The sequence below is a fragment of the Panthera pardus genome, unplaced genomic scaffold, assembly GCF_024362965.1.
Source record: "Panthera pardus isolate Hobbes unplaced genomic scaffold, ASM2436296v1 HiC_scaffold_17, whole genome shotgun sequence".
Classification (NCBI taxonomy): Eukaryota; Metazoa; Chordata; class Mammalia; order Carnivora; family Felidae; genus Panthera; species Panthera pardus.
This window is the reverse complement of record NW_026526732.1, coordinates 133033113-133051565: the sequence shown is the minus strand read 5'-3', so window position 1 is coordinate 133051565 and position 18453 is coordinate 133033113. Positions and strand designations below refer to the sequence as shown.

General features: G+C 45.3%; 1 protein-coding gene across 2 annotated transcripts in view; it reads right to left on the bottom strand.

The window, feature by feature from the left end:
• Positions 1-3217: 3217 nt before the first annotated feature.
• Positions 3218-18453, bottom strand: part of GMDS (GDP-mannose 4,6-dehydratase) — a 624172-nt gene continuing 608936 nt past the window's right edge. For both annotated transcript variants that reach the window (XM_019419914.2, XM_053904946.1), the window contains exons 10-11: positions 3966-4034; positions 3218-3656 (exon numbers count right to left, since the gene is read on the bottom strand). In XM_019419914.2, coding sequence (XP_019275459.1) covers positions 3594-3656; positions 3966-4034 — 132 coding nt within the window. In that variant the 3' untranslated portion in view covers positions 3218-3593. The remainder of the gene's footprint in view (positions 3657-3965; positions 4035-18453) is intronic.

The window sequence follows — 18453 nt, the reverse complement described above, 5'->3', positions numbered from 1 at the left end:
ACCAGCTCCCAGAGCAGCTTTGTGTCCCAGTTGTCGTTGCCGTTTGTGAAACTTCTCGACACCTCCAGTTATTAAAATCAACGATTTTTAGAGAGGTGTAGGTGGCAATGTTGGGACATGTTGAACTATTTGTAAGATACGTACATAAGCGCGTGCACGATCTTTTTGTAAAACCGGGGTGGGAGCGCTCTCCGCACCCCCTTCCAGCGTACCATACGTAGATCGATCGCGCAAACCTGCAAGCACAGGTTGTGAAAAATAGATGACGTATGGGCTTGGATTTATTGGGATCCAGGTTACAACTGAGAGTTCCCGGTTGAATTTCCAAATACAAACACGGTGTCTGGGATGCTTTGAGGCTTTTTCTTGGGGTTTAGAAAGTCCTTTGTAAACAGTGCGTTTAAGGTTAATTTGAGGTGAAAATTCAAAGAGTTGCTTCCAGCTTCCAGCTTTAAGAACACGGGGAAAGTCTCATGCCAGCAGTCGACCATCCAGCGAGCAGGGGTTCTATGGAATCTTGGTGTTGGTAAGGCGACTAAAGACCAAGAGGAAGCCTGAAGCAGTTTTGCATGGTTTACTGCCGCACAACGGTAGACCTGAAATCGAGTTTCCTGAGGAGTCATCTTGGCGGGGAACTTTATCTCCCCTAGCATTTCAACACTTCCCTGCTCTGCAGGCCTTTATCCCCAAACAGCTGTAGGGGTGTGTCAGTTTTATGCGGAGCCTAGCTCCCTCCTAATTCCTTAAAGACAAAGGGCAGCAGACACCTCCCAAGACAGAGGCAGGCAGGCAGGTCCGGTTGAAAGTGAGGTGCTTGGGTGGCCCAGGTATCTATGCACCTTGGTGTTCATTAGGGGCATAAATGTGGTGTTTGGCGCCTTTGCTGTTGTGTTTGAATATACTGAAAGTTTGACTTTCTTAGATTTTACTTAAAAAAAAAAAAAGGTGGAAGCTATTTTATCATACTTGAATAGCGAGGGCTGGCTCACCAGGAAAAGGGGAGGTAAATAAGTTCAGTGAAACTGAGTTGAGATTTAAGATGGAAGACACTGTTTAATAAAAAGAACTGTCCTGAAGGTATGTCTGAGTGAAATTCACAGCACAGAAAGAACATAAATACCTAAGCAAATATATTCTCTTTTTCACCCTTTTTAAGTTTTTATTTTTTATTTTTTATTTTGAGAGAGAGAGCACACCAGTGAAGGAGGGTCAGAGAGAGAGAGAGAGAAGGAGACAGAGAATTCCAAGCAGGCTCTGCACTGCCAACACAGAGCCCAACATGGCACTTGAACCCACACACGGTGAGATCATGACCTGAGCCGAAAAGCCTGACACTTAACCGACTGAGCCACCCAGAAGCCCCTTTTTCACCTTTTAAACAGGAGACCGGGAAGCCAAAGGAGCCAACCCCTTCCCCCCAGTTGAGGGTTCAGAAATAGAAAGAAGGTTGCAACCAAACATACTCTTGTGTCTTTCAAAAACTGATGCTTTGGGTCATCGTGAGAAAAATAATATAACATTATAACTCCACTACAGTTCCATTAAGCCCCTGCCTAGAATCCCTCCTGATCCTTACTAAGGAGCTTATTATGGTTTTGGGCTAACAGCCTCAAAACACTGAATTACATGGGGCCACTGCAAAGCCTGAAGGACCCTTGAATGGCCTCTACGCTTGGGTGTGGGATGAGGTGAAGGTTCATGGGGTCAGAGGAGGAGAGGGGGTGCCTATCCATCAGGGTCAAGGCTAAGGGGAATGTGTGTGTGATTTGTGAGGTTTATGAGACTATGTGTGTGGCCGTGTGTTTGTGATAGCAGGTTTGTGAGTTGTGTTTTCAAGTGTTTGTGAGACTATTGTGTGTCAGTGTGTGAGATGGCAGGTTGTAGGTGTGTATTTGTATTTGTGTTCATGGGAATGTTTGGATGTGTGACAATGTGTGTGACTGTGTATTTGTGTGTATGTGTGCCCACCAGCCATTTCGGTCCTGGAGCCCAGCCTTCCAGGACCATCTGTTTCCCATTAGCAGCATCCCGATTGGGAGAAGGCCTGTCCTGGGGCAGCTTCTGAGAACCGGGTGGGCCAGCTCAAGCTGCCCCAGTTCTGCTCCATCGAAGCCGAGGCTGCCCCTGGCCAGCATGCTCTTGCAGCAACTCAGGCAGCCACACAAAGAGCCCTCTTTCCTGCCGCCAGCCGTTGGAGCCTGGGTCCTCCCCCAGATCATAAACCTGCCGGTGAAGACATTCAGAAATAGTTCACCGGCATTCACACAAGCATGTGCAAAGGCTGGAACTCCATTTGCTGTAAAGTTTTATTTTATTTTCCTTGGAGGGGGAGTGAGGGGGGAAAAGAAGAGTCCCGACCCAGTTTATTCTAGGGCAAAATATTGTATTTCATGCAGAAGTATACACCTGTACACAAATCTTTGCTTGCTGCTTGTGGGTTATATACATTTATGTGTCCACCTGCCTTAACCTGCCTTAATCCACTGTACACAGCTCAGGAGAACATACCTGCGGTGAAAGCCAGGCCACCTAAATGATGCACTCAATAAAAGTGGATCCAGTGATCTGAGGCCCAAGTTAAACCTCTTTATTATAATTTTTAATTAACATTGATGTAGTTCAAGTGCACAATGTCTGGCATATATTAGTTACTTAATATAAATTGGGTGAATGACTACATCAAAATTAGATTTAAAAAGTGATCTGGTACTGAGAAGTGGTTGGAAATAAGTATTGTGTGAAAGATTCTAGACCACAAGGAAAGGCATGGGTTCAGAGACCTCTGGGTAAATCAGGGGCTTTGGCCTGGAATGTTCCAACAATATTTACTTACCTTCACGTTGCTTCTTCTAGCCCCCCTCTATTTCTCAAGACTTCTTTTGAGATGGTGGGAGCCCCGTGGGTTCTAATTATAGTCAGCAGAGAGACCTGAGGGGGTGTGAATGCCTCCTTTCTTCAGGAACTGGGTTTCCAGATCGGCTGGATAGAGTGGCTTATTGTCACCAGAAGGAAAGAAATGTCCCAGGCAGAGCCTTAGGAGAACACTCCAGAGAGGCCAGGCTCAGGCCCAGCAGGGGTCTACCTGCAGGGGCTCTCTCCAAAGGGAGGGAGGCTTAAAGGAAGCTATTTCACTCCAAGGCAAGAATTTGGGTGTTTTTGTTTGGGGGTCCTTATAGCGGCTCTTATACTTCAGGAAAAACATTGACGACTCTGTTAATGCTAGTTCATAGAAAGGACATTTTTAATAAAAGAGAAAAACAATTTGAAAGCCCCACAATTTCAGTTGTCTAATGACATAATTTCAAGTATAGTGAACTTGTGATTAAAACATCTTGTTGATTTCACAAAACCCTTCAGAAGAGGCCTCGACAAATGGAAATTGGGCCGAACCCCGGAGTGGCACGTCCCGGCTGCTACAAACCTCAGCCGTCCCACATCCTAACGGCGGGAATAAGGCGCAGTGGCAAGGAGGGTCGCACGGAACGGGCCGGATTCTCCCGCCCCTCCCAGGATCACACCTGCGGCCCCGCACCCGCCGATTCCAAGCAGGGACCGTAGGCCGGCAGGGGCGGCTCGGGGCTCCGCGGTCGCGCTCACGCGTTGGGGTTGTTTCTCATGAGCTCCACGTCGGCGTCCACCATCTCCCTCACCAGCTCCTGGGACCCGAGACACAGGGGGTGGGCGGTGAAGGAGAAGTTTCTGCCACACTCTCCCGGTGACACCTCCACCCCCTGTGGCGCGCGCGGAGCGGCCTCGGCAACCCTCTCTCCACCCTACCCGCCTCCACCCTGCCCCCTCCTCTCCTTCCAAGCCTGGGACACCTCGGGCGCCCGGCGGGGCCCGAACGCTGCTGCTCCGGACACCTCGCTGCTTCGCCGGGCCGGCCACCCCTCCCGCCGGGCCCGAACCAGCCCAGCCCCGCAGCGAGCGGGCCAGCGGATTCTGCCGTAAAAAAAGGCACTTACATCAAAAGCGACCCGGGGTTTCCAGCTCAGCTTCTGTTTCGCTTTGGTGCAATCTCCTTGCAGAAAGTCCTGCGGGGGGAGGGAAAGATAAAGCAGACGTGGGTCGGGGGCGGCGGCGGCGGCGTCCTTCCCGCTGCTGTCGGCGGGCAGCTCAGGATGCACACGGCTCCCCGCTTCCCTCCTTTTGGTCCCCGTCAGGCACGCTCAGTCGCGGTTCCCGGAGCCGTAAATCTTGGGAAGGTCGCGTTTAAGAATGCGCTGCACAGATCAGTGCGGACCGTGACAGCGGTTCCGTCCCCAGCTCACGCAGCCACCTCCTCCTGTCCACCCCTCCCCTCCGCGGCGTCCCATTGACGCTAAATGACTTAAAACACACACACACACACACACACACACACACACACACACCCCAACATGAAGTTGTCAGGGACGCTACTGTGAGAACTGTTTCGAATTACCGCACTTCTCAGGCAAGTAGAGGAGTAAATGAGCAGACGCCTCCTCCCCGCCCCCGCGCTCCGCGGCAGCTTTCCTCTCCGCTGCAGGGCGGACGGCCGTGAGCCCTCCGCGGGCGCGCTCCGACTCTCCCCGGAGTCTCCGGGGCTCCGGGGCGCCGGGTCCGCAGCGTGCTGGCGCGCGGCGCTGGGGGACCCGGGACTCCGCGGCGGGGGGCTGGGTAATCCCCGGTCCGCAGAGCTGTTCTTTCCGGGCGGTGGCCTCGAGCTTTCCTGACCCACGGTAAAGACGGGCGGCTCACTGCCCTCCAGCACACCCGCGTGCACATAAAACGAAACTGAAGTTTCACGAAGCAATCCTCGCCCTCACTGTCCGGGGGCACGACATACCGTATTTTCTCTTCTGTTCTGTTCTGTCCCATTCCTTAGAAAATAATGATCTCAAGCCACTTCACCTCACGACCCACTAATACGTTGCAACCAGCTGTCTGAAAATACAGCTCCGAAGAGCCAGCACCCTGCAGCTTCTTCAGCTCCACCGCACTCCTTCCCTAACTGCTCTGATGGAAGATCAAGTTGATTTTGAAACGACCCTCCAGCTCCTGTACACGAAGCTGACATCTACTTGATCCTTGCGTTTCTCATCCCATCTGACAGGGCCTTATCAAAATATCTATCTATCTATCATCTATCTACAACGCCAAAGACTCAGATTGGGTCGGCCCTGCTCAGCTTTACCAGTTCAGACATGGAACTGCTTTAGGAGAGTTTCCATCCACTTAAGAGACTTCCTTAGAAGGAAACTGTCTAATAGAAAACTATAGGGAGATGTATAAATCCTGTACCTCAGCCCTCACTCACCCATTTCTTATTATAGATTTCTGAAGACTGATTCGGAAGAACATTGAGATGAGAATTTCAAGAGGATTTGAAAAAAAAAAGGGAGGGAGGGAGGGAGGGAGAGGGAGGAAAGAAAGAAAGAAAGAAAGAAAGAAAGAAAGAAAGAAAGAAAGAAAGAAAGAAAGAAAGAAAGAAAGAGGAAAGAGACGTACTTTGAAACAGACCATTTTGGGGGGGTGAGAAATAAACATTTAGCTTTGCCTAAATACATGTACAAATGAATTCATCAAACAGTACACAAGATGAGTCCTTAAGACAAAAGAATGTGAAGGTGGTATGACAAAGAGCTGTACTTTAAACAGGATACATACCCCATTGAGAAACTATTTTAGTTACACACAATATTAAAGAACAACCTAAAACCAGTTACATCAGGTGAAAGTAACCGACAATGAAGCGGCAGCTTGAAAGCCTGCCCCACTGATTTTCTTCAGATTCCCTGAAAGGTAGCACGTGTGGGGAGTTTGTTAGAGATTCATGATCAGAAAGGCCACAAAGGGCTGGGCAGAATTGGTGCCCACCTTCACTGAGACTTCCATACTGAAGGGTGTCTGGATGCTACTTCTGAATGAGCGTGCAATAGTCCTGCCTTATCCTCAGTGTCACTTTCCATGGCTTCAGTTACCTGCCTTCAACTGAGTCTGGAGCAGGCAAACAGAAGGTCAGCAGTAGCCTACCCCTATGCCTACGTCATGCACCTCACTGCCTCTCATCACTAGGTATGTTATCATCTCACATCATCACAAGTAGAAGGGTAAGTACAGTACAGTAGGGTATTTCGAGAGAGTGATACCACATTCACATAACTTTTATTACAGGATATTGTTATAATTGTTCTGTTTTCTTATTAGTTATCATTGTTTATCCCTTAGTGTGCCCAATTTATAAATTAAACTTTATGATAGGTGTGTATGTGTAGGAAGAAACATAGTATACATAGAGTTCAGTACTATTGACAGTTCTAAGCATCACTGGAGGTGGGGCTTGGAATGGACCCACCTTGAATAAGGGCGGCAGCGCCCTGTACTGTATGCTTGAAATGGTTCTCTAACAGAGTGCATTCAACAACGCTCATTCTCCATCATCCATCATTACTTTTTAGGCTTGAATAAATCAAACTCCCAAAGGCGTTTGCATTTCACAATACAGTGAAGTACTGATTTCCTCTCCAGAGTGTTAAATAATAATAAAACAAGTTATTTCTGCTGGCCCTAACAGTCCACATACAGATTCTTCAGGAAAAGTAGGATACAAAAATTAATAACTGGCAATTTAACACTGCATGGAGTGCTGGAAATATAAATGGAAAAACAAATTAATTTATTTCTCTTTCCTTTCCCTAAATAAACTTGTATATATTTCCACAATACTTCTCTATTTTACTATAAAAGTCACACAAAGATATTCATTCTTTTTCCCTAGAGAGCTGTGAAATGTGGCGTCATGAAGCAACACAGCCTCCCTCAATTCTATAGCAGTTACATAGCTTGAAGAAACATGGTTATTGTTTAATCACATAACACTTGCTGTAAATCAACCAGCATTGCATAGGATGCAATTCATGGCTCTGAACTTATAGTTAGCAAAACCCTAAAACCCATTTTGGCTTCAAATGATCTCAGTAGGCTTGGGAAAGGGAGCTTTGTATTGTAATTATGTTTCCTGTATTTTTCTACAAGTAGCTCATAATATAAAAACAACTAGGGAACTACAATTAAGGAAAAAGAAAAATGGTTTTCAAAAGCTCAGCAACAGACATTGCTACCATACACTGTAAAAGTATTTCATTGAAACCAGAGACGCACCCAGTTAAACTTCCCAATTTAGTTTTGAGCCCAGCTCCTACATTCCAGTCTAGCAGCTTACTTTAACCTTCTGCCAAGGCTCTGTCTCTCTGAAATTTAATTAGACCAAGAGACCTAGTGAAGGAAGAGGATGAGGTTCCATCAAAACAAAGCAGCAGCTCTCTATGCCAGCTGCTACTGAGCTAACATCTAGACTAGTCCTTGTGCTTTTGCCCCTGTCAACTTTTAGGGAAAGATTAGGGACATCCTAGCTTGTTCACTTCTCTTGAAGGATTTTCTTACTTCTTTCTATTGTGTCCCTTTAGGGAAAATATATAGTAAATGGTTTAGGCTGCAGGGTTTGGGGCATAAGGTGGACTTAAAGGGTGGGGTGGGGAAGTGTGGCCCAGGAGTATAGGTGGCTCTGGAATGACAGCAAGGACACAAAAATGCTTCTTTAAAATTTTTTTTTTCAATGTTTTTTATTTATTTTTGGGACAGAGAGAGACAGAGCATGAACGGGGGAGGGGCAGAGAGAGAGGGAGACACAGAATCGGAAACAGGCTCCAGGCTCCGAGCCATCAGCCCAGAGCCCGACGCGGGGCTCGAACTCACGGACCCAAAAATGCTTCTTTAAATAAGGCTTCTGCCACCGTGAAAAGAAATGGGATTGGGGAAGCTGGATTCTTACAAGAACATCAGGAACTAACCGCTCTTCTCACAGGACTACAGGGGCAATGCTGGGGTGGGGTGGAGAGGGGAAGGGGAGGGGAGGGAGAGGGAGGCAGATAAGGTCACACTACAGTTTCCCTTTACATTTGACAAATCCTCTCCTCTAGGGCGTGATCAACTCCTAAGGAGGAGAGAGAAGAATGATTCATCTGTTTTGTCCTTTTCTTCTTTTTTGACAGTTCAGTTCCTTCTTTATTTATAGGCTTAAAGTCATAGTATGACAACAGGGGCAAGAGCTGATTAAGGAGATTTTATGTACACTTTCCAAAATGGACTTTCTGCACTGGGTGGTCTGGAGCTTTTCTGAGAGAGAGAGAGAGAGAGAGAGAGAGAGAGAGAGAGAGAGAATAAAGCTCTGGGAAAAATTTAAAGCATTTCTATGTGAATATGACATTTCCTGAACTCTGGCTTCTGGTGTCTTCACTGTTTCCACTGCTATTCCTTAGGTGAGCTATACAGTTTCAACATGTGATTTATTATTGTCAAATTCAATTAGGTTTAGCTGAGCATTTTACAGCAGCAAAACAGCATGAGCAAAGAGAAAACGTGCATGTCCAGATGCCCAGAGCCCCCTTAATTTTTCTCGGACTCCCTGCCTACCGTTGACTGGTCAGACCTTTAGGAGCTGTCCTCTGATGGCTCTGTCTAGGCATAAACCCTACAGGCCCAATGCCAATGGCCAGAGTTGGAAACAGCAGCCCAGTAGGAGGGCATGTTTTGCTGCAGCAATTTTTCAGGCTTTCCTGGCTTATGTTCTTGTTATAGTGAACTGATAAAGGGCCAGACCAAATCCTGGAAAAGTCATTAAGCCAGTTCCTGAGCCCACAGTAGTTAACATAAAATCCAGAAAAGGAGAGACCATGCTGTGCCATTATCTTCTACTCTAACTATAGTTCCCTTTCCTCAAATCTCCTGGGTGCCTTTTTATCTCAATCAAGATAACAACGCATCTTTAAATCACACGGGTTAGTCTTCTTTCCTCCCTGCCCCCAATCTTTTTAAAAATTTGATCATCATTTAACACATTAAATGCCTTTGATACCCACCCTCTCTCCTGAAAATCACTGTGGGGAATGCTATTAAATAGATTGACAACATAGGATAACTTCTCAAAATTCATAGTGTAATTTTCTTTGTCTCCCTTTTTCTCTGTGGTTGTGTTGGGGAAATTTAAATATTTATTTCAAATCATGTGTTGGATACCATGTTTCCTCAACAGGTCTGCCTGTGAGGTTTGCAAAGGACAGCTGTTTAGGTGGAGAACCATTTTAAGAGTGTGAGCACTTTTGGCAGGATGTTGTTAAATTTCTAATGTGCGTATTGAAAGAAATTGACTCTTGAGTGCTACAAATAAGGAGAAGATATATAGACAGGGGATGTTAATAAAGAAAACTAAGACTGGTGAAAGCCCTGGTTATATCTTCAAGAATTTAAAATACAGAGCTGTGAGTAACACTGGATATTCATTTCTTCTGTTTTTTTTTTTTTTTTTTTTTTAAGGCAAAATTGAGGAATAGCTTAGGTTCCAAGGGAATAAAAGAATGAAGCAAATTTGGTTCTTGATCTAACTTTATGCTAATGTGGAGTGAGCAGGAAAAGATTACTCTTGGGGAAATGCTTCTTTTTAGAGAAAAAGAAATGCTAAAACAAAACAAAATACCAAAAACCAAAACAACAACAAACTTCAGTAAAATGGAAAAAGCTTTAAAGTTGCCTAGAATATCCCAGTCAAGATTCAAGATGTGCAGCTGGGAGTCAGCAAGAATGGGGTGGGGGAATGAAGACTGAGATTTCCCCCAGAAAGTTTGCAATATAGTATGTCTCTTATTGGGCAATTTAAACTCTTCCATGCTCACAACTACATCATTTGATTGAAACCTTCCCAGAGACGGAGTGAATCTCAGAGCAGTAAGAAAGGCAGTGGCCTTAATAACGGAACGAACATTTCCCCCTCTCTTCCCTTTTACTGCCATATATCAGCACAAATTGAAGTTGAAGCAAGGCCTCTCCTTTAATGACAAGAGGTGATAAGAGACAAGAAGAAAACAGCAGGCCGTCTCGTCTGCTCAGGAAGCTGGACTCGGTGGGACTGTCCATCAGCAGGAGCTGACAGAATGCCGTCAGACCCCAAACAATGCTTGGGCTCAACCTCAGGGAAATTGAGTCAGTCAGCACCGGCTCTGATGAGCGAAGAACATACTGACAGTGGAGATAAAGTGGCAAAGGGAGCAAAACTGAGTGAGCAGGCCCTGCATTGTGTCCCTGTCCTCAGTTACCCGGATGGAGGCTGCTGGGAGGCACTCGGCACAGGGTAACACATATATACCCCACACTGAATGCCCTGCAGAGCCCTCACATCATCACCACTGTCACCTCCACTGGTGGCCTTGCATGTGAGCCTGGTTAGTTATGATCCAGGATGTGCTGTACTGACCCCTTGGATGGTGCCTGAGGGGGTCTCCAGGATCCTGTGACCCCTCAGTGATCCCATTAGCCTAGGTTGGGGACCACTTATTTTCAATTGGTAGCATTTATCATTTGGAACCAGGAGCTATTAAGAGCTACTAAACAAAGGGAAGGAAATACCTCTGTGTGTGTATGGCTTAGACACTACTGAAAAATCTATTTAGCATGGTAGAGCTTTCATGGACAGTGAATGAGAACACTGTATTCCTTATGCTCCCACTTGTAAATAAAGCCTAAGGTGGTAAAAGAAAGTATTCACTTTATTAAGGGAGAACCCAATTAATGGCACTTATAGTGCAGCCTACATATAGATGCATCTTTTTAAAAAAATTTTTTTTAATGTTTATTTATTTTTGAGACAGAGAGAGACAGAGCATGAATGGGGGAGGGTCAGAGAGAGAGGGAGACACAGAATCTGAAACAGGCTCCAGGCTCTGAGCTGTCAAGCACAGAGCCTGATGCGGGGCTCGAACTCATGGACCGCGAGATCATGACGTGAGCTGAAGTCGAACGCTTAACCAACTGAGCCACCCAGGCTCCCCTAGATGCTTCTTTTTAACATGTGTTCTAAAAACATGGTTAGCACAGAAAGAGAAATGTAGTGGGGCACCTAGGTGGCTCAGTCGGTTGAATGTCCGACTTTGGCTCAGGTCATGATCTTGCGGTTGGTGAGTTCGAGCCCTGAATCGGGCTCTGTGCTGACAGCTTGGAGCCTGGAGCCTGCTTCGGATTCTGTCTCCCTCTCTTTCTGCTCCTCCCCTGCTCACACTCTGTCTCTGTCTCTCAAAAATAAATAAACAAAAAAATTTAAAAGAAAAGAAAGAAATGTAGTTAGACAAAAAGCACTCTATAAGACACACTGACAACACAATCATGCAGGAGACATACAGGACTTAACCACACTAATTTTCTTTTAAATAGGTTTTTAAAAATATTGTGGAGAAAGCCCCTTCAGGCAGACATACTTGAGACGTGTAGAGACGAGGGCAGTGGTCCATTATCCTGCATGGAAGGGACATACAGAGCCATACAACGCATGCTATGCTAAGGCCCAGCTTCTCCCCTCATTTGAAGGGGCAGAGGAGCAGGGTGCCCTTACAGCAGGGTCCCAAGAGCTGTCCAGCCATCTGCAGCATCCAGCCCTGAGGGCCTTCAGGGCCTGTCCTGTTCAGACAGGCTGTGAGTGAGCTAGCTGAGCAAAGGAAAACATCTTTCAGAAGCTGTGCTTTGTAGCTTTGGGGGAACTGTCTGTTCATAGGTTGGTGTTAATAGGTTGCTTTAAATAAAATAAGCAATAGGATTTGGGGAATAGGATGTAGGCTTGCATCATACACATTTATGAGGTACTAATGTCTTTCTGTACCTATTCTACATCTACATTGTAATCATAGAGTTAATTTTTGTTGTTGTTTTTAGCTTTATTTCTTGATCCCTGGTGCTTACAGGAGTATCAAGCTAGGGAAAGCTAGATTAAGTACTGTAACTGGAGCCCTCTTGGTTCTGATTTCTTCACTGATCTTCACTCCAAACAGTTGATATGGGGGGCTGACTCACAGTTGTGATGCAGAGCCAGTTAATGAAAGGGAGATAAGATTGTTAGTGACCTCAGCATTCCAGGCTTCAAAGCCAGCACCATCTTCGATGGAAATTACTGGTTACTGTTAATAACTGGATCTAGGGTGTAAAGATTTACCCATGCTGGTAGGAGGTGACACAAACCCTGAGGAAAGGAGATAAAGCACCTTTAAGTGGACCGATTAAAGATTGTTGTGACCTAATTGGCAAGTGGCACTCTGGAGCACAAGAAGCAGGCTGCCTTTCTTTTGCCACTTAATACTTTTCAACCTCAAAGTACTTTACATACATCGGCTAATTAAATCTCCAGGCAATCACATTCAAAATGCAACTCAAGAGATTGTGTATCTGTTTCAGGTGCCCATTTCCTAGGGATGAAAGCACTGTACAAAGTATCCATGAGAGTTAAAGCCCAACTCTGTTGTGCAGCTTATCTTCAGCATGCATGTGGTGGGGAGCCACCTTGTCACCAGGGAAGGTACCTTCTCACTTGGGGGAGGCTGACTTGGGTCACAGGAGACCCCTAATAGCAACAGGCGAAGGTGATTTTCCTTAAGCTTGTCCTTTGCAGTTTGTTAGGAAATACACACCACCCCTTAGAAAAGGTTCTGCCCTCCTTTTGAATATTAGTACTAAAAAATATTGTAAGTGATATGAATGCCTCCATAATATAGATGGGATATTTTTTTCCTTTGGGATTTTTCTCATTTTATATAGTACCATAGGTCACTCAAATTCAAGAAACTCACTTCAGTAGTCCTTCTTTCCTTCCCTCCTTTCAGTCCATCCATCCGTCTGTCTGTCCATCCATTCATCCATCCATCCGACCATCCATCCTCCTCCCAACCAAAATAAAAATTATATGACAGGGTCATTCAAATGTATACCCCCACATTCCTTCAATCATTCATGCCCTCAGTAACTTAAGAAACTCTAGGATTAACCAGGCAGCTGACTAAGTCCAAATTCTTGTTTTACGGTTGTTTCTCTAGGGACTTTTATATTTGAGGAAAAATTAAGACAAGTATGATGGCATTTGTTAGTAAGGTTTTTGAGAGGTATGGAGAAAAGAGCATTAAGACAAATATTTAGGTTTTTTATGATTTTATCTATCCATTATTTGGTTTCCTATTACCATGGTTAATAGAGAGTTTACCTGGCTTCTGAGTATCTATATCACATGTTACCTGGCATTCTTTCTTTTATATTTTTATAAGAGGAATAGAATCCTATCCCTCTACGTATCTATAGAGATATTTAAACAAATAACTTGATTAATGTCACAAAGCCATCTAGTAGTAGGGTTTTGGACTAGAAGTCAGGATTTCTGATACTTAGTCCAGCACTCACAATGCTCAGTGGTACAAACCCTCCCTAAAAAGTACTATAAGCAATATACTTTATGCTGCACTAATTTGAGTGGCACAAAGGTCTCTAAATAATAAACACTGTAACAACAGATAGAAATATGGAACATACTCCAGTGATGAATGAAAGAAATGGACAGAGAAGAGTAGATACAGTATGATTCAATGTGTATGAAGTTCTAGTACTGGCAATCTAATTGATGGTGATAGAAATTAGATCGGTGGTTACAGGGGAAAAAGATCAACAGGGAAGGTGCACGAAGAAACTTTTGGGTGATGTTCTTTACATTGATAGGAGTGTAGCATACATGAGTGTATGCATTTGTCAAAGTGGACCCAAATATATAGTTAAGATCTGTGCCTTTCATTGTGTATAACTTCGATCTCAATAACAAAAGATTCTTAGACACCACCACCAATACAGAGACATCACTGGAGAGACTTGGCTTTGTATCATGGCTCAACCACTTAGCTGTGTGGGGGGCAAGTTTCTCAGTATTTCTAAGCCTCAGGTTTTAAATCTGTAAAATGGGGAAAACATCACCTATCTTGCAGGGCTGCTGTGAGAATTCAAGATTACACATAGAAAGTAGCTAGCACTATTTCCAATTCATTTTACACTGTTAAGGCTAGCTGGTGTTGCTCTTATCACTGAAGTATAGGGAAAGCTATCCTGTTAATTTCTTATAGTTAATATCACAGATGAAAATGTAATCTTTTAACTGGATTGTATTATAGTTTTTCTTTCATGCTTGTATGTTACTTTAACCTTGCACTTAACCTTTACTACTATTTTTAAATCGTCATTTTGTTTGAATCACTGTAACCAGAGTACACAGGATTTTGTATTCTACTTTCCCCCAATTATTGTAAACATTTCATAATGCTCTTGATCCTTTGCTGCCAAATGTTTATAGTTTTAGATGCTGGAGAAGTAGCCGTGGACAAGACAAGGCCATGTTCATGAGCTTATGTTCCAGCTGGGAGAGACAGTCAAGAGGACAGGAGATGTGAATAAGACCATGTCAACTACTGAGAGGGTTTGGCAAAGACAGAAGAGGGAGCAAGCTTGATAAAGAGTGGGAAGGCTGGGTGGGGAAGGCCTTCCTAAAGAAGTGACGTATGATCCCAGATTTGAATCACAACAAAAAGCTAGTCACACGAAGTCCTGGGGTAGGAGGGTCTTTCAGGGACACCACAGGTATAAGGACCTTAGGGAGCAACACCGCTGGTCTGAGATGCAGAGAGAAGGCCACTGTGTCTGGGCAAAATGAACGAGGGTGATCAGAGCCCAAGACAAAGTTGGAGAAGTAAAAAAAGGTCAGATCAGGCCTGGCCTGCTGGGTAATCCCTATCACGGGGCCCAGGTCTCTCCCAGCAAAGCCGTGTCTTCACAAGACTTTACTCTCTAGTCACAGATTGTGTCGTAGACTATTTGCAGCTGGCCGGCCACAGTCATACAGCTGGTTAACTCAACTCGATATAGCTCACAAGTCTGATTTTCAGATGCCAATGCAATCTTTCAAAGTATGAATGGGACTGACTTTTAGCTAAATGTTTAAAAGGGTGGATGACATATTTTTGCCTGGCATGCTTCAGCCCCTTTGCCTCCTAAAAAAGCTGCCACGCTTTGATTTGTTTGTGCCACCCAACCTAGAACCATCTGGCCACTCTTGAAGGGATTCTGTCCGAGCTATTGCAGTTAAGTCAGGATTATACTCAGCTGGCCCTGTGGGACATAGGGCCCAAGAAATGTCATGGGGCCAGCAGGCAGGAACCTGGCCTATGAGCTGGCACCTGCTGGGGTATGTGGTAGAAGGGCCACACCTCTTCTGGCCAAACAAGGACACACTCAACCTCCAGAGGGCTGCAGAGATGGCGCCCCACCCTTCACTTCCTCCTGTGTGAGCAGAATTCTGGCCGGAGTGAAACTCTAACTACAAATACTCCTTGTTGAGAGCTGCCTTCTTTTTCTCCACTAGTTTTTTTTTTTTTTAATTTTTAAATGTATTTATTTGTTTTTGAGAGAGAGAGAGACAGACTGTGAGAAGGGGAGGGGCAGAGAGAGAGAGAGAGAGGGAAACAGAGTCCTAAGCAGGCTTCAGGCTCCAAGCTGTCAGTGCAGAGCCTGATGGGGGACTCGAACTCATGAACCGTGAGATCATGACCTGAGCCGAAGTCGAACACTTAACCGACTGAACCACCCAGGCACCCTTCCACTAGTTCTCAAGACAATGGGACACAGCACTGAAAGTTGCTTGAGTTAATTTTTTTTTTTTTTTACCAAATTCTATGTCTGTAAAGGTTCACTCATCTACAGAGAAAGAACCTAGCTTTGCTTTAAAACGTATAGTCCTTCATCAGCCTACTACCCAAAACACGGAGTTTGGCTTGTGTTCTGAGCCCCTGGAGGCTTCCGGCACTGGGGGCACATGCTCCGTGGGATGTTTTCAGGCATCAGTGTGGGTGCTGTGCTGGATGGGAGCCTGGATCGGGGCTGTGGCAGGAAAGGAGAGCAGCCCAGATGCGGGGAGAGATAGTGAGAGTGAGAAGACTTGCTGAAGGACTGGATTTGGAGGAAAGAGGATTCACAGAGAACTCCTAGGATTTGGGCTTGAATGAGAACCTTTTCATTGCTTTCAAAGACACTGTATGAATTTACAAACACTACCAGCAAAGTATGAGTGTAACTTTTTATCACAACCTCATCGGCATTAGATTTTATCTCCTTTTCAAGGAAATCTCTCATTTTCATGATTATGAAACAGAGGCTCTTTGAAAAGATTACTTTTGTGAAATTACCTATGTTCTCTTATATCATTCCATGGAACATACTGTCTTATTTTGGATCTTGATTTGTTGCCAAAGCCTCTTAGCTGAGGAAGTCTGGTTAACTCAGAGAAAGGAGCTCAGTTTCCACAGGCCCCAGCTGTGTTCGTGTGAAAGGAAGGAGAGGGGAAGGCAGCTCACCTTCTTCTATGACCCTAGCTAATGGACAGCTTCAGCTGTGCCTTAGGACAAGCAAGGAAAGGGTTAAGCCAAACTGTGTACACTATGCCCTACCAACCCATCCCGCTTTTAATCTATGGCTTGTGGCAGGAGGAAGTCCGAGAGGTGGCCTTTCACATGACATCATAAAAGCCTGATTTATCGCCAGCCACCAAACATCTAGAAAATCATAACATCCTTTCAGGAAAATGCAGTGGAAAATAATCAGGTTGACTTTGATGAAAGCTTTGGTGGGGACTCCAAGTGTGACATTCTGCACAGTAACCCTTGGCAGGTGCTCTGTTTGTGCTTGGAGCGGCCTTCACCGACAAAGCCTGGAGTCCGAGTTGCTGGCTGCCCACAGCGGAGCATGGCTTTAATGTCCACAGATAAAACAAGAGTTTGGTTCACACTCTGCTAGCTTGCCTAAGATAACACTTGAGTGTACGTGAAAATGCTTTGGAAATAATAGCTCTATCTGGATGTGGGGAATTATTGATTATAGAAATATAAAGATCATACTCTTTTACATAATCCACCCCTACAGCAGCAATGCCCAACAGTAATAACTTCCTATACTGCTTCTGTTGATTTTCTCTTCTGTGCTTTCCTAGGACTATCTTTAGGACATGACTCTGCAGTTAGAACTTTTTCCTATGTAGTAGTTCCAAAGTAGTGCCCACTGTGGTATCGTTCTTAATAATTAAGGGGGATAAGAGATGACAGAGAAGACACACTCAAAAATGTCAGAGGAAATCAAGGGGTGAATTCCTCATGCCACAAGGAATCAGTCCCAGGATTATTTGCATCACTATGTTGTTTCTCTTGATCAGTAAGTTGATAAAACTACCAAACAGGAGCCTCAGTTTCTTTGCTATGCATGATGTACTCTGCAAATAAACACAGGAAAGAGGGACAAAAAAGACTAGAGTATTGGATGGTTCTAGAATTCTGGCCACATCAAGTCCACAAAAGCTCATTGGCATAGAAAGTAGGCCTATCTTTGCAGATTGACACCAACTCTGAAGGTCCTGGCATTCATGAGTTGGGGGGAGAGGAGAGAGGTGTTCCAAAGATTGGGCCAGGACTGACAAAGGGCTAGTCAGGGTTGGAAGGCTGGCAAAATGAAGACTGGGATTCAGTTCTAAGTTATGTTCACTTTGTTTTACTGCTACACCTCAATTGTGTAGGGCAGAGACTTCACAGAATCAAAGGCTCAGGTAAGTAGACACAGCCCTGTGAAGGTTCCTAGAAGGTTGATGCTCAGTGGAGGGAAGAGCCCCCAGTTTGGAGGAGCTCAGGGTCTGGGTCCGAACACCATCAACCTCAGAATGGGTCTCCTACTGCCACATAAGGCAGCCCTAATCATTTCACTGTCAATTCCTTCTGAGTTTGATTTCTGAACTGGGAAAGCCTGCCCAAACCTGACCTTCCTGGGATTCTGTATGGGGAACTGGAATGATGGGGAGGGAGCAGAGCAGAGAGGTGAGGCCCAGCTCTGGCCCTCCACATGAGTTCCATAATAACTCAAGCTTTCCTCATCTGTAAATGGGCTGGAAGAATTTTAAGGTCCCTTCTCTAAGCTACTGCTTGCCACTCTGCTAGGATTGTTGGTACCTGCACAAGCACTACGTGCCTTGCATCAGTGCCATATGGATCATGTATTGCATCTTCTTGCCTAATGACTGCTCATCATTTCATAGTGGCTGTGGCGCAGGAGCAATGGTTCTCAAGTTCTGCTCCAGCTAGGCCCTGGTTTGGCTTAGCCTCAGCACTGCCCTGTGACTTTTGCTCCTGGTAAGCTGAGCAGTGGGGGAGCTGGTGACTTAGCACACAATCAGATGGCCGAGGCCTATGCTGGCCCTGGTCACCTCTGCCCACAGAGGCTGGGCCCACACTTCCTGGGTGGGTCAGCCCATACTTCCTGGATGGCTCCATGTAGAGAGCACTAGTCAGGAGGCAGGTGACCTGAGGGTACAGGTGTGGTTTTGGTAGTGATGTGTTGCACGGGGCTCAGAGGGAACTATGGCTTCAAACATTCCCCATGAAAACATCCCTGAACATTTGGGGAGCTTTTCAAATAACCAGCCAGACTGAGTGCTTCAGCTGTCTTGTGGCTGTAAAGTGAATACTTGCAGTATCTTATTGCCCAGGGCTATGCATGTCACTGAGACACTTGCCTGATAAATAGTGGTGAAAGTGGGGGAACAAATCTACCACT